At 37.9% G+C, this 13,159-nt stretch overlaps 1 protein-coding gene across 1 annotated transcript; it reads right to left on the bottom strand.

The window, feature by feature from the left end:
- Positions 1-1,492: 1,492 nt before the first annotated feature.
- heg1 (heart development protein with EGF-like domains 1) lies at positions 1,493-12,985 on the bottom strand. The gene is made up of 13 exons (XM_084122708.1): positions 12,475-12,985; positions 8,737-10,239; positions 7,315-7,428; positions 6,871-6,993; positions 6,676-6,767; positions 6,432-6,487; positions 5,323-5,483; positions 4,978-5,109; positions 4,801-4,843; positions 4,304-4,341; positions 3,482-3,569; positions 3,188-3,365; positions 1,493-2,956 (listed from the first exon to the last, which is right to left on the bottom strand). The coding sequence occupies exons 1-13, from the start codon at positions 12,746-12,748 to the stop codon at positions 2,813-2,815; spliced, it is 2,946 nt and encodes a 981-aa protein (XP_083978834.1). The 5' UTR covers positions 12,749-12,985; the 3' UTR covers positions 1,493-2,812.
- Between the last annotated feature and the right edge of the window lie 174 nt (positions 12,986-13,159).

Here is a 13,159-nt window from a genome sequence, read left to right as displayed (position 1 = left end):
ACATAACCTAAACTGACTGATTAAGAAAGAGGAAATTTCAGGGTTTATAGTTTTTTGCCAGTTGCAAGACAACAGCTGCACTGCTTGATGCCAGCATATTGCCAAGACAAAGCAACACCTGAACCAAAAGTCTGTGACTAAAATGCAGTATCCTACTGTTGTTTCACTGGTGTTGTTCAGATAAACGCTGGTTGAATTCAGTTCATTGCAGAAACCTCAACTTCCAGATAACATGGATTCAAATAGAAAGAAGAGTCTGTCGAAAAACAAGTACACAAAGAGTCTAATGTGCGTCATCCATATAAAAAAAGGCTGCTGGGCAGGAACAATCCAGTCCGCATTGCAAAGAGTATACTGTAGCAGTTTCTGAAAAAAAATATGGCCATGGCCTTATGGCCTTACAAATGTTAAGAATAAGATTGCATCCTAATGACCCCAGTCATAAGCAGTGGATTTACTGGTCCTTTCTATGAAGAAAACATACAGTAGACAAATAACATCAGAATAGTGGAAATAGAAACAGGCACAATCACTACAGTAAATGCAAAAAAAAGTTCATGTTAACAATGAACAAAACCATTTTTCCACTAGCCACAAAGAGGAAGAAGTTTCTTACATGCACAATGAAGGTGTGAAGAAGGTTCCACCCCTACGTAAATATCTTTAAACTATGGAGCAGTAAAAGTTCAGTACTTCTGTATATTTCAATGCACAAAATAAAACACTACAGAAATTATATCTTTATTTGAGATGGAAATTAGTTTTTATCTAAATCATTTCCACCTTTTTTGAATGACTCATTGTGGTCAATACGTTAATGCTTCCTTGTTGCGTCCACAGCTCAGTGGAAAGTCTTTTGAGCCATTACTTCATCCATCTTTTATTTATATGTAAAAAAATTAAAGGGCACCACATGACTATGGACACTGGTACAAAAACTAGAATGCCAGAATTGTTATTTTCATGTAGGCCTACTCACCCTCATGCCGTTCAAAAACGTATGATGACTTTCTTCTTTATTTTTATAGCATACTCCTGGACAAAAAAAAAAAGAAAAAAAAAGTGACATAAAAGTGACCATATTAGGCTACTCGTGCAGTTTATTCCAAGTCTTCTGCGTTGCTGCTCTCAAACGTCAAAGACGTTTGGTCACGAGAGGCGAGTCGTGAGAGAACGACTACGTTTTATGGAAGGCCGTAATTAAAATGGCAAATGGCGTTTTGGTCGTTTGTAGTATTTGCAGTTCATTTTGGAATTTCTACAGAAGGGAAAAAAAAAAAGAGAACAATATACAATCTTAAAACAATTATCTAAATATAAAGATCCTTCTTCTTACATTATAAAAGGGCAAAAAGTTATCTAAGAAAATGCAAATGACCACAGTTCCTAAGGTAGGATCGGTCCGTTTTTAAGGTCAGGCTTAGTGAAGGGTCAAATATCACTTTTGGGTGAACTATTCTTTAATATTAAAGAGTTGAACAGGTAAAACAAGCACAAGAAATCAAACTTTATTTCTCCTTTATATTACAATACAATTCTGACTACAACGCCAGATTAATTTGACCATCCACAGAGGGGAAAATACTAATGAGTTAGGAAAGCAGTCTCTGATATTAAAGATTACAAATAAAGCACATCTCACAAGAACACACATTAGTTCAAATAAAATGGACACCTGGCACCAGGTGAAGTCCATCCTCTCATGCATCACTAAGCATCCATACAAACACATGGGAGGTCCTCAGATAATACTACAGTATCTTTATCTGAATCAGAAAACTTAAATAAAATAAATTAGAAAACAAACAAGGCAGCACAGCATTTTATGATTATTACTGTTGTTCAAACAAACGGTAATACCTTGTGGCAATATTTGCTACATTTCACACAAATGCTGCATCCAGTAATATTGTTTCAAAATCCTACCAGCATGTGCACAGGTTTAGTTCTCCAGCGTAAATCTCACAATGTTTCTATAAAACTAAACCACTACAAAACATTAAAGAGATTGTTTACCCAAAAGATGTAATAACGTCATCATAAACTCACCCTCATGTTGTTCCAAACCCATATGACCATCTTTCTAATGTGTTCTCACAGCTCTATTCCATACAATCTTAAGTGAATGTGGACCAGGGGCTGGTCATGCACTATATTCAAAGTCTTCTGAATCTGAAATCATTTTTTAGTCAAAAGCAGTTTGGATAGTTATGTTACAAATAACTGTTTTGGGTGAGAAAATGGTGACAGAATTTTTCATTTTGGGGTGAACTATCCCATTAACTTTTGATGAACATACTCAAACAGACATCCATGATACCCCATCACTCACCAAAACTTAACACAGTACAAACCAGTTGGATACATTATTCCAAGTATAAATATGATACATTTATGGCTTTTTCCATTTGAGATAATATCTGTGTGACAAGTTCATAGTGCAAACTTTTATGATATAAAAGTTCTACTGTACTTCAGGCATCGTATGTGTCATTCTTCATTTGTCTAGTTTAAATTCACTGAATCCACTTAAGAATAAACACTCTGTGGCGAGCTGACAACATCAGCTCATCAACTCCACACCAGAAACTAAAATCTTATTGTGGCACTGTGTTCAAATGCTAAATTGACCTGACAGGGCTCTGCAGGCTTTCTTCCAGTCTCACAGATAATGGTCTTTTCCTGCCAGCTCATTTTCACATTCAAAGGCCTTTAGTGGTCAGTATCCAGCTCCAGAATCTGCGACAGGTCCAACCACGGCAAGAGAGCTTATATGCAGCATTAAAAATGAAACACCTGCTGGCTAAGGCCGTCAGAAGTAGTCCCTTCGCCGTGAATCATCGCTTATGAAGGAAGGGTTCCACTGAGCTGGGTAGATACATGAATGCCTTGAACCGGGGAGGCCGGAGAACGGATACAGACCATTACGCTCCAGGTCAGCATTCCTCAGTGCAGGCTAAAAGAGAGAATATCAGTCATAAATTAGTTAATCATGTGGAAAATGCATGGTCATCTGAAGTGTTTTTTCTTTCCTGGTTTTATTTATTTTTAACCAAACATCATGAGACAGACTCAAACTCGCAGTGCCGTGGCTCAGCTCTGGTTTTACAATACAGTATAAATGATCAATGAAATCTCTGGAGGTCAGACATAAAAGTTCAAAAGATAAGTGCATATGAACACATACCGAGTAATAAATGTCTGTCATTTGCAGGAGATTTTTAGTACTGCCGTTCTCCTGCATCTCAATAGTCTCTCTGCCCCACTCCATTGACACACGATTACTCTTAGGAAACTCTGGGTAAGGCGACATCTGAAGGTCTCCACTTTTGAAGATGATTTTGTTGATGTCATTTTTGTCCTTTCTGAGGATGCAGTGTAAAAAAATACTTTTTAGACATTATTGTCATTTAAAATATATAAATAAAGCTATTTGTGTGTAACTTAAGGAGGAAGTTGCCATTTTTTATTATGATCTTACTTGCAGCAGGTGACTATAAGAGCAATGATGACAATCAATAGAAGAGCTCCTCCAGCAGGAGAGACCACCACGGCTATCAGCTTATAGACTATTAAAAACATTAAAGATTATTTTAGCGACATAAAAAAATTATATTTATTGGCACTGAAATACATAAGTCTGAAACTAATACAATTTACTCACCCACAAGCCATCCTAGGTGTATATGACATTCTTCTTTCAGCCAAACACAATCGGAGTTATATTAAAAAATATCCTTGCTCTTCCAAGCTTTATAATGGGAATGAATGGTGCCATTTTATTTTTTCGAAGCCCAAAAAAGCGCATTCATCCATCATAAAAGAAATCCATACGGCTTCAGGGGGTTAATAAAGGCCTTCTGAAGCGAAAGCGAAAATTTTATTCTCTATTTTTTATTTTTGAAAGAAAAATATCCCTATTTATAGTTCCAGCTGAAGAATGACCTCTGATCTGACGCATGACGTCTTGACAAACGCGGGAGAGCAGAGGATAGAAAAAAACTAAATACCGGTCACAAATTAGAAGTCTAAAACAAGAGTTTTTAAAGAGAAATGTTTTTTTGGGCTTCAAAAAAATGGTACCATTCACTCTCATTATAAAGCTTGGAAAAGCCAGGATATATGTTTTTAATATAACTCCGATTATGTTTTGCTGAAAAAAGGAAGTCATATACACCAAGGATGGCTTGAGGGTGAGTAAATTATGGGATAATTTTCACTAACCCTTTAAGTTATTTTTACATCTTTAACTCTTAAAGCATTTATAAATACAAAAATAATATAAATTAAAATAAAATCTTACAATTATTGCAGTTGAAACCTCCAAATCCAAACATGCACCTGAAGAAGTTAAAAATAAGTTTATTTTTTGCACAAAAAAAATACATATGTACAAAACAAATACATATATATTTCGAAATACATATAGAGGTCAAAGTTTGGACTCTATTGGCTGAATTTGTTTCCCATGATCTTAAAAAGCTTTTGATCTGAAATTGGAAATGGATGAGTTGGACCGGATAGTGAAGGAAAAGCAGCCAACAGGTAACAAGCATGCCAAGAATAAATGGGAACTCCTTCAAAACTGTTTAAAAAGCTTCTCAGGTGGCACCTCATGAAGTTTAGAGAATGCCCAGGGTGTTCAGAGCTGCAATCTAACCAAAGAGTGTCTATAATGAAGAAGCTAATTTTAACATAGTTCCCATACTTCCATAATATAGAACAAATTATTATGTCCAAACTTTTGACTGATTGTTTACAGTGATATTTGCTTAACGCGTTAATAAACCACATACTTACGCAACACAGCTGCCATTAACAAGCTTGAGTCCATCTCCACAGTCTAAAAAAAAAAACATGTCAATTTTTAAAGATATGTAAAATAAGAAACTTGACATTCATTTGAACAGTGGCACTACACAAAATCCCCCAGTTTAATTATTCAAAGAACTGAAAAGGGACAAGAGTATGTTGTACCTCTGCAGGTCAAGTCCCCTGGGTTCTTTTCAAAGTACCCTGGGTGGCACTGACAGGATGGGATCCCGCTAGTGTCTGTGCACACAGAGTACTGCAAATCACACGTCTTCTGAGCCAAGCACAGGCTCCCCACTAAACAGAAAGAAGTGCTTCAGAACAAAGAGATAAACAGTGCCACAAAGAGCTTTCCAAAATATTATTGTAGAGGCCAAGTGAAAAAGCCCCCTCAAGACTGTGTTATCCGTGTGTATTGCGTGATTATCATATCTCTGAAGTGGTGGAGTAGAGTGGAGGATAAGAACAGAGGGAATGGATTTGAGATAATGGTATGATGCTGAATGGTACCGTGATATGAGAGCTGGTGCTGAAGCTTAATGGTACAGTGTGAGTACGTCCGGCTGCAGTTGCTCAGGGACATCTGGATGCTGTTGTTGACATCCGCGCTGGTCACATTGGAGGAGAGCGAAAACATGCTCACCACTGAGATCTGCACACCTTCTCCATCTCTGCACAGGGCAAATGTATTTACATACATGTGAGAACAAAGAAAAATCACACCCTGAATTCAAGTCAGAAATGATATTATGAATTTAAATACGATAGGAATATGAATTACTGAAACATTGCAACTGGTATGACCAAAATCTCTATTCATAACAGTATCATACACACTATAATAATTTTTTGCTGGTTAAAGGTTAAATTAAATGCTTTATAAAATATAGAATGGATATATTTATATGAGTGAACGCATATGGTTTATTAATAATACTAATTATTATTATTATTAGTTTCAGCATTAAATTGATCAAACGTGACAGTAAAGACATTTGTAATGTTACACAAAAAAAATCCATCACAGGAACAAATTTTATTTTAAAGTATATTATAATCGAAACCAGTTAAATTATAATTACTATTTTACTGTATTTTAGTTTGAATAAATGAACCACTGGGTGAGCATAAGATCTTTCAAAAACATTTAAAAAAATACATTTGAACAGTAATGTAGTAATGTATTTAATAATGCAGTAATGCCATTTTTTGGATAATCCACTAAATTGAATAAAAAAATAATTTGTATTAAATATTTAAGCCATTAAAATGTATCAAATTAATTTAATCCACTGAATGTTGTTCAGCAACTGTAAACAACTAAACTCTGCTTTGTGTTACACCCCTTAAAAAATAGTTTTTCCTTGTTTGGGACACGTCCAACACTATTTTTTATTTTATATTTATTTCTCCTCACATGTACATAACATAAAACAGTCCTGCCTACTGATGGCAGCACATATATATCTACCACTGTATAAATGGTACAGAAAAAAGATATTGACACTGGATTGACACATCAGTAGTTGCAGAGTACAGTATGACCAATTAAATTGATTTGTGTGCCCCGTATGGCCTAATTTTCCTGCTGGGTCTCTGGAAGATTAGTAGGAACTCACATTTTACCCAAAGTGGAGCGTCTGTAACCATGGAAGGTGGAGAGAGAGGCATTGAGCTGAAAAAAACAATACACAAATGTATCAAATAAACCTCAACTCCATGTTCAATACATCAATGTATCATGCTCAACCAATTACCTCTCTATTTCCATAATGGTTGCTATATAACATTAGCTGCATTGATTTGGCTGTGTGGTTGTAAGGGGGAGAGGTCAGGTGTGAAATGCAGCATATTGTTGCGTACCAGTTGTAGGATCTCTCTGTGGAGCTCATGCAGACCTGAACTTCCGAGACGCATGGAGTTGTTGACGGTGAAGTTGCCCAAAAATGTCTTCACTGCAGGGTAAAGCCAAAGCAAATAAAGTGAGGGTTCAGTTATCACTGAAATGCCTTTATATTTTTTGGGATATTATTTTAGTGTGGACAACTGACCACCTACCTTGCGTACAACTGCGGCCATCCTCCAGGTCAAAGCCCAGGGCACATTTACAGCTGAAAGAGCCACTTGTGTTGACACACACTGAACCCTGGGGGCACGGACTATTCACACACTCATCCACATCTACAGAAAAACACAACGCCTAATCGATCCATGTTCATTTTTGTCACCACCATTAAGACTTGTAGCATTGTATTACATTCCATGTTAATATATATTTGTCAGAAAACCTCTGTCTATCCTAAACCTAGTTCAACTGTGATTTGAAAAGTGCCTTGGACTAGCATGAATAAATCCTTTAATTTGATATTACAGCATTAGTGATCCCAAAGTCAATTCCTGTTCCTGTTTGTCACTGCCCTCTTAAGTTACACCATTAAGACTTGTAGCTTGACAACAATGGCCCAATTTAGTTGTTAGTGTCCATTAAAGTGGGCTTCTTACCTTTAGTGCAGAAGGGTCCGGTCCACGCAGGGAGACATTGACAGTGGTAACTTCCGTCGGCTGATCGAACACAGTGGCCTCCATTTGCACAGGTTTTAGGCTCACACACATGACCTACAGAGAAAGAGATTGTTAGAATTGTTCTGAAGTAATTCAAATGAACAGGTGAAGTCACAAACATTGTATATTATCACTTAATATACAATTACTAGTCTGAGTCAAAAGAGCCAAACCAATTCTATCTTTCAATGTAAGTCTATGGGACTTTGTCAATTTTATTGCCTGCTAAGTGAAGATTTTAGGGATAATCCACACAAAAGTGAAAATTATGTCATCATTCACTCAACCTGTGGAACATGAAAGTTTTTTGTCTTTGGCCTCTAATGTTCTTTTAAATATCTTCTTTTTTTTTTTGTTCCAAAGCAGAAAGTCATACAGGATTGGTACGACATGAGGATGAGCAAATGAAGACAGAAGTTTCATTTTTGGGTGCACTATACCTTTAAATCTAATCATTTCGAAAAAATCTATAGCACAGCTATCCTTGATAAGCAACATGATTTAAGGTATTAATTAATTAATGTCCGTTACACAAACAATATGTGATAAATTACGCATATTGGATATATATCAGCCAGTATTGTAGATTCCTGTTTTTCGTTCATTTATCTGATGCTGAATCTTTTAAAAACACTAATAATTTATTAAAACTGTTAAATGTAATCTGTGTCACTACTCAACACAGTACATTGTAATGCTGTGATGCCTAAATTCAAATGAAGCATATAGTGTTTATTTTTAATTTATTTAAGTTTTGGGGCTGGTTAGATTTTTTTATGTTTTTAAAAGAAGTATCTTATGTTCACCAAGGCTGAAAAAGCAGTAAAAAAAAGTAACAAAATGATTATTGTAATAAATATGAAATATTATTTCAATTTAAAATAACTATTTTCTATTAGCCATAACTCCAGTCTTCAGTATTAAATGATCCTTCAGAAATCATTCAAATATTCTGATTTTGTGCTCAAGAAACATCATTATTATCAATGTTGAAACTGGAGTGCTGCTTAATAATTTTTGTGAAAATCATGAAATATTTTTTCATGATTCTTTAATGAATAGAAAGTTTAAAACAACATTTATTTGAGATAGACATCTTTTGCAACATTATAAATGTCTTTGCTGACACTTTATATAAATTTAATGCATGTTATAACACTTTATTATTTATTTATATATATATGTATCCTATATTAAAAAAGCACCAAACCTTTGAATGGTACCGTATATAAATTTTATATCGAACATTTATCGGTAATGGGACAGAGTTCTAATATCTGTGCATCGGTGCAATAAGCACCATTGATATTACTAACAAAAATGGTGATTTATCACTGTATAAATACCAAAAGTCGAACATACCTGTTGACGCTGTTGACCTAAAAGGCATCTGCACGGTTGTGGTTCCCATCTCTGTGGTGCTTCTGTCCGTGTGATTCCTGGTGGTTACCGCCACAGTGGTCCTGGTGGGGGTGCTTTTGCTGTAAGGGGTTGTTGCACGTCCACCATGAGCAGTAGTGTTCCCTGGCGTGGCCGTGCTAGTTTCTATATGCAAGGTGGTGACGTCAGCAGAATCAGATGTGCTGGGTGCCTGTGGTACACCAGTACTGGAGGTGGGCGAGCGCGTGGTTGTGGAGGGTGTCGTCCGCAGCACCTGAACGATATCAGTGGTAACAATGGTAGTGTGTTCTGGTTGTGCTTGCTGCGTGGTGCTTGGTTGAAGCCGACGGGTGGTGACGGGAGGAGGCATGGTAGTGAATGTGTTGGTAGAACTGTAGACGGTAGATGCCTTGTTAGTGGCTTCCTCTGTAACCTGTGTCCTCTGAGTTGCTGGTGTGGCAGATGTTGGCACGACTTCCGTGTTTGTCTGATCATCGGTTTTGGAGACGAAGGGCGGTTGGCTAGTAAGGAACTTGAAATCCGAGTCATCATCTGTGGTGGCTACATCGTCAGGCACTGGGGGTACAGTAGTCAGGTCCTGAATGGTCGTCTCCTCCACTGTATGGGTTGGAGACCCTTCGGATTCCCCACGGCCAGTGGAGCTGACAGATCTGGTTGAAAACTCAGTGGAAGCACCAGTATCCACTGAATAAGTTACTGTGGAATCACGGCTCTGTTGGGATGTGCTAGTGGCATTGGTGTGTTCGCCAGAGGTAAAGGGTGGGATAGATGAAACAGAGTCACCGGTTTCTGTATAAGACGTCCCACTGCTTACCGATGTGACATCCGTTTCCTCTACATCTCTATTGATCACTGTGAGAGGGGTTGTTGAATTTGGATTGTCATTATCAGACACCTGCTCAAAGGTCTGTCCTGTGACACTAGGCTGTCCTGTCTGTGACTCAGTGCCTTGGGACAATGTTGGCCGTTCGGTCTCCAAAGAGTGGCCTTGAGTTGCATTGGTGGCATTATAATCTTCAAAAGTGGGCTCAGTCTTATCAGACACCGTAGATACATCTACTGTTTCCTCCTTGTCTTGGGTGACTTCTGATGTACTCTGCTCCAAGCTCCCAGTAACAGAGGAGTTGGAGTCTTCCGTGTACGCAGAGGTGCTGTTGGAGATCACCGAAAGCAGTGTGCGTTCTCCGACTCGGTTGGTGGTGGAAGTGAAGGTGATATCAGTGCGAGAGAAAGAGTCGGTGGTGTCCACATCTCTCACGGAAATGTCTCGCACTGTTCGGGTCTCTGTCACTGGCTGGTGGCTGGTGATGCTGTGCGATGCTACTGATGAACCCTCCCATTGGGCTGTGGCACTATGGGTAATCTCTTTGTCAGACTGCAGATGTTCAGTGGACTCATCTGAGACCATCCTAGTCGCCCAGTCTGCTGTATTTGTAGAGATGAGTAAAGGTTTTTCTGAATGTCCTAGTTTGGAAAAAATACAGAACATTAAAATATGGGAAACTATGTATTTAAAACTATCAAAACATTGAATAATAATGAAATTCAGGATGGGGAAATTTGAGAAGCATGGCCACTAGGGTGCGCTTCATGTGGTGTGAGCCTTGGGAAACTTTATGAACTATGTGAGATGTTTTCAGAAGTGACTGCGGATGTAATGATTTTGGGTGGAGAACAATTGGCAGCCAGGCTCGTCTAACCTAACAAAAGACTGAGCCCTAAAAATGGAGGGGATCTGACCCATTGGGACCTACTGTTTCCTTCCTTCAGCTGACCTAGCAAAGTCCATATTACAGCGTTGTCACTGCCTGCACTGAGTTCATACACAGGCAAAACTATAATCAAGTGAACCGCTGACTGGAGCAGGATGCTTTTCGATGCACACATATTTAAAAAGGGTGACCTTTTTAACCTAGCATTACCTTTATGGTCAACAAATCAGACCTGGATACTCGAATATACATTTTCACTTTCATTTAGATTTGATCTTTTAAAATATGTAAATCAGTTTAATAAAGTACAGTAAGACATCATGGCTTTGTCGTACATGGCTACAAAAATCATTATACTTCTGGTATGTAGAAGTCCATTTGAATCTAAATGAGCTATTGTGAAATGAATACTTCCACAATATTTAGATCTGTTGAAGACCGAGATGGATTCAAAGTTGATTCTAGTGTGGAAAGCCATGATTTTTGGTCATTTCAAATTCTAAAAATTGACTCACATGCTGAAAATGTCTCTTTCACCTTGCATTACAGAGATGTTTCAACATAAGATCTTTCAACTTGCATTATGTTCAGGGACATCCAGTCAACTCTAACTGATGGGGATGGAGACAGGCCTAAAAACAAGCTGTTTTACAGAAAGTAGATTAACATGATCTGCTTTCCCAAAAGCATCGTAAGCCTAAATTGATCGTAGAACAATTGCCACCAATGGTCTCTACCATCAACTTAGGCTCATGATGCTTTTGGGAAACACAGCCCTAAACAATATTGCAAGAGATCAAAAAGGAAGTGAAATACAGGTTGTTGTTATTTTTGGTCAAACCCAGTGCAGAATGATGCAAAATAAGAAAGATTGGGCTCAATCACAGTTGTAAGTCTGGATATTTTTGGCTTGTTAAACAAAATACAAACTCTCAACTCACTATTTTATACTTCCCTTTATTATTTTAAGATGTTTTAAAAGAGGTTAATTTTTCGCAGAACATGTCCTAATTATGCATGTGAAAATAAAGCTAGAATAATGTGCCACATAACTGATATCCCAGCTGGATCCAATGGCACATGAATGATTATTAACAGAAATAATGGTAGCAAATCCTCTGATGTCTTCAATGCGATCTGAGGCTACAAAGCTCATTGGAAAGTAGTTAAATCCATATGGGGGGTTTTAAGGGCAATTCTGAAACCGATACCTATTGTAGAAAGCTGTGTGGCCGACGGCCACTATAATGCAAATCCATAATGATAGCACAAACTTTTTTAAATACCAATCTTAATATATTTACTCAACATTCAATACAAAATGGTTTGTGGAGTGGATTATATCAGAGTCAATTCAATGCATTTATTTAAATTCACTTAATTGCACATTTGATGCCAAAATTACATGGAACAGAAATATTTTAAATTAAATAAGCCAAAAAAAACAACAACTGCAGACTGAATAGAATTCATTGGCTCAAGAAAGTGGAACAGTTTATGAACCAGGATGCTCATGAGCCAAGGAGGTCATTCATTAAAAGCGATTCTCTTCCAAAAACTGAGGAAACAGAGTGCAAGTAATCTTATTAATTTTACTTCATACCTGATGCTTCCGCTGCATAACAAAAAACGTTATTTTACCGTTACTACCGGGCTATTGCAACTTCAATAATAATAATAATAATAATGCATTGCATTGCGACATTAATCATGTATTGTATAAATATAAAATATATTTTAATGGTTTTCCTGTGTTTTACACAATTCAGTCTTTATCACATAAGCAACGTCTGAGTGGAGGTGGAATCTTTGTAATCTTTCTTATAACTGCAAAAGTTGTTTCAACACAATACTGCTTTACACCTGAAAACAAACTTAGCTGCTAGTCATATCTACTTTACACAAACTGTAGACCGAGGCTGTTGCAGAAACTAGTGAGCTGCCTAGACAACACTTTTGGGCATCCACAGGCGCGTGGAAGTCTCACCCGCTCGCGTCCCAGTGATGGACACACTGGCGGGAATGTCCGTCATCTCCTCCGGTCCACTCGGTAGATCCACAGCTGTAGCAGTGGCCTCTCTCCCCGGCCAGGGGGACGTTTGTTTTAAACCAGTTGTTCGGGTAAAATAAGTTTCGGTACTCAACGGGTTATCGGTGTCCGTGTCTGTAGAGAAAGTTTCGGCAATCACAGTATTTAGGACAAGCATAAAGACCGTGAAAACCACACGGTGAGCGCTTCTCGCCACACACGTTTCCATCATAAAGAATTCCTAATAAATAAAACGCCAAAGTGGTCCGGGTCACCATCGGAAAGTGAGTCCGTTTAACAGTTTCCCATTAGTAAATTCCTAATGTTGGTTTTAAAGTTGGAGATGAAGGTTTAGAAGGGTTTTATTTCAGACAGCGAGAGTGGGAAACCGGAGCAGTGGGTGACTCCTCCCCCCGGGCAGGCGAGAGCGGTTTCCACCCCATTCCTGGATGAACGCACTCACAAATGTGTGCTCGATTCGGTTCAGAAATTCAGGTGGGATTCTTCTTTCCCCCCCCCCCCCATCAAGTCTAAATCAAAACCCAGTTACCATTAACATTCTACAAAATAATATGCTAACGCTCCCCACTTTTACACATTTCTGTGCATTAAGACCATAGACTGTAAAAAATATTAAGACATT

The sequence above is a fragment of the Abramis brama genome, assembly GCF_963993115.1.
Source record: "Abramis brama genome assembly, chromosome: 8".
NCBI lineage: Eukaryota > Metazoa > Chordata > Actinopteri > Cypriniformes > Leuciscidae > Abramis > Abramis brama.
The sequence above is the reverse complement of the archived record's forward strand: the minus strand, read 5'-3'. Positions and strand labels throughout refer to the sequence as shown.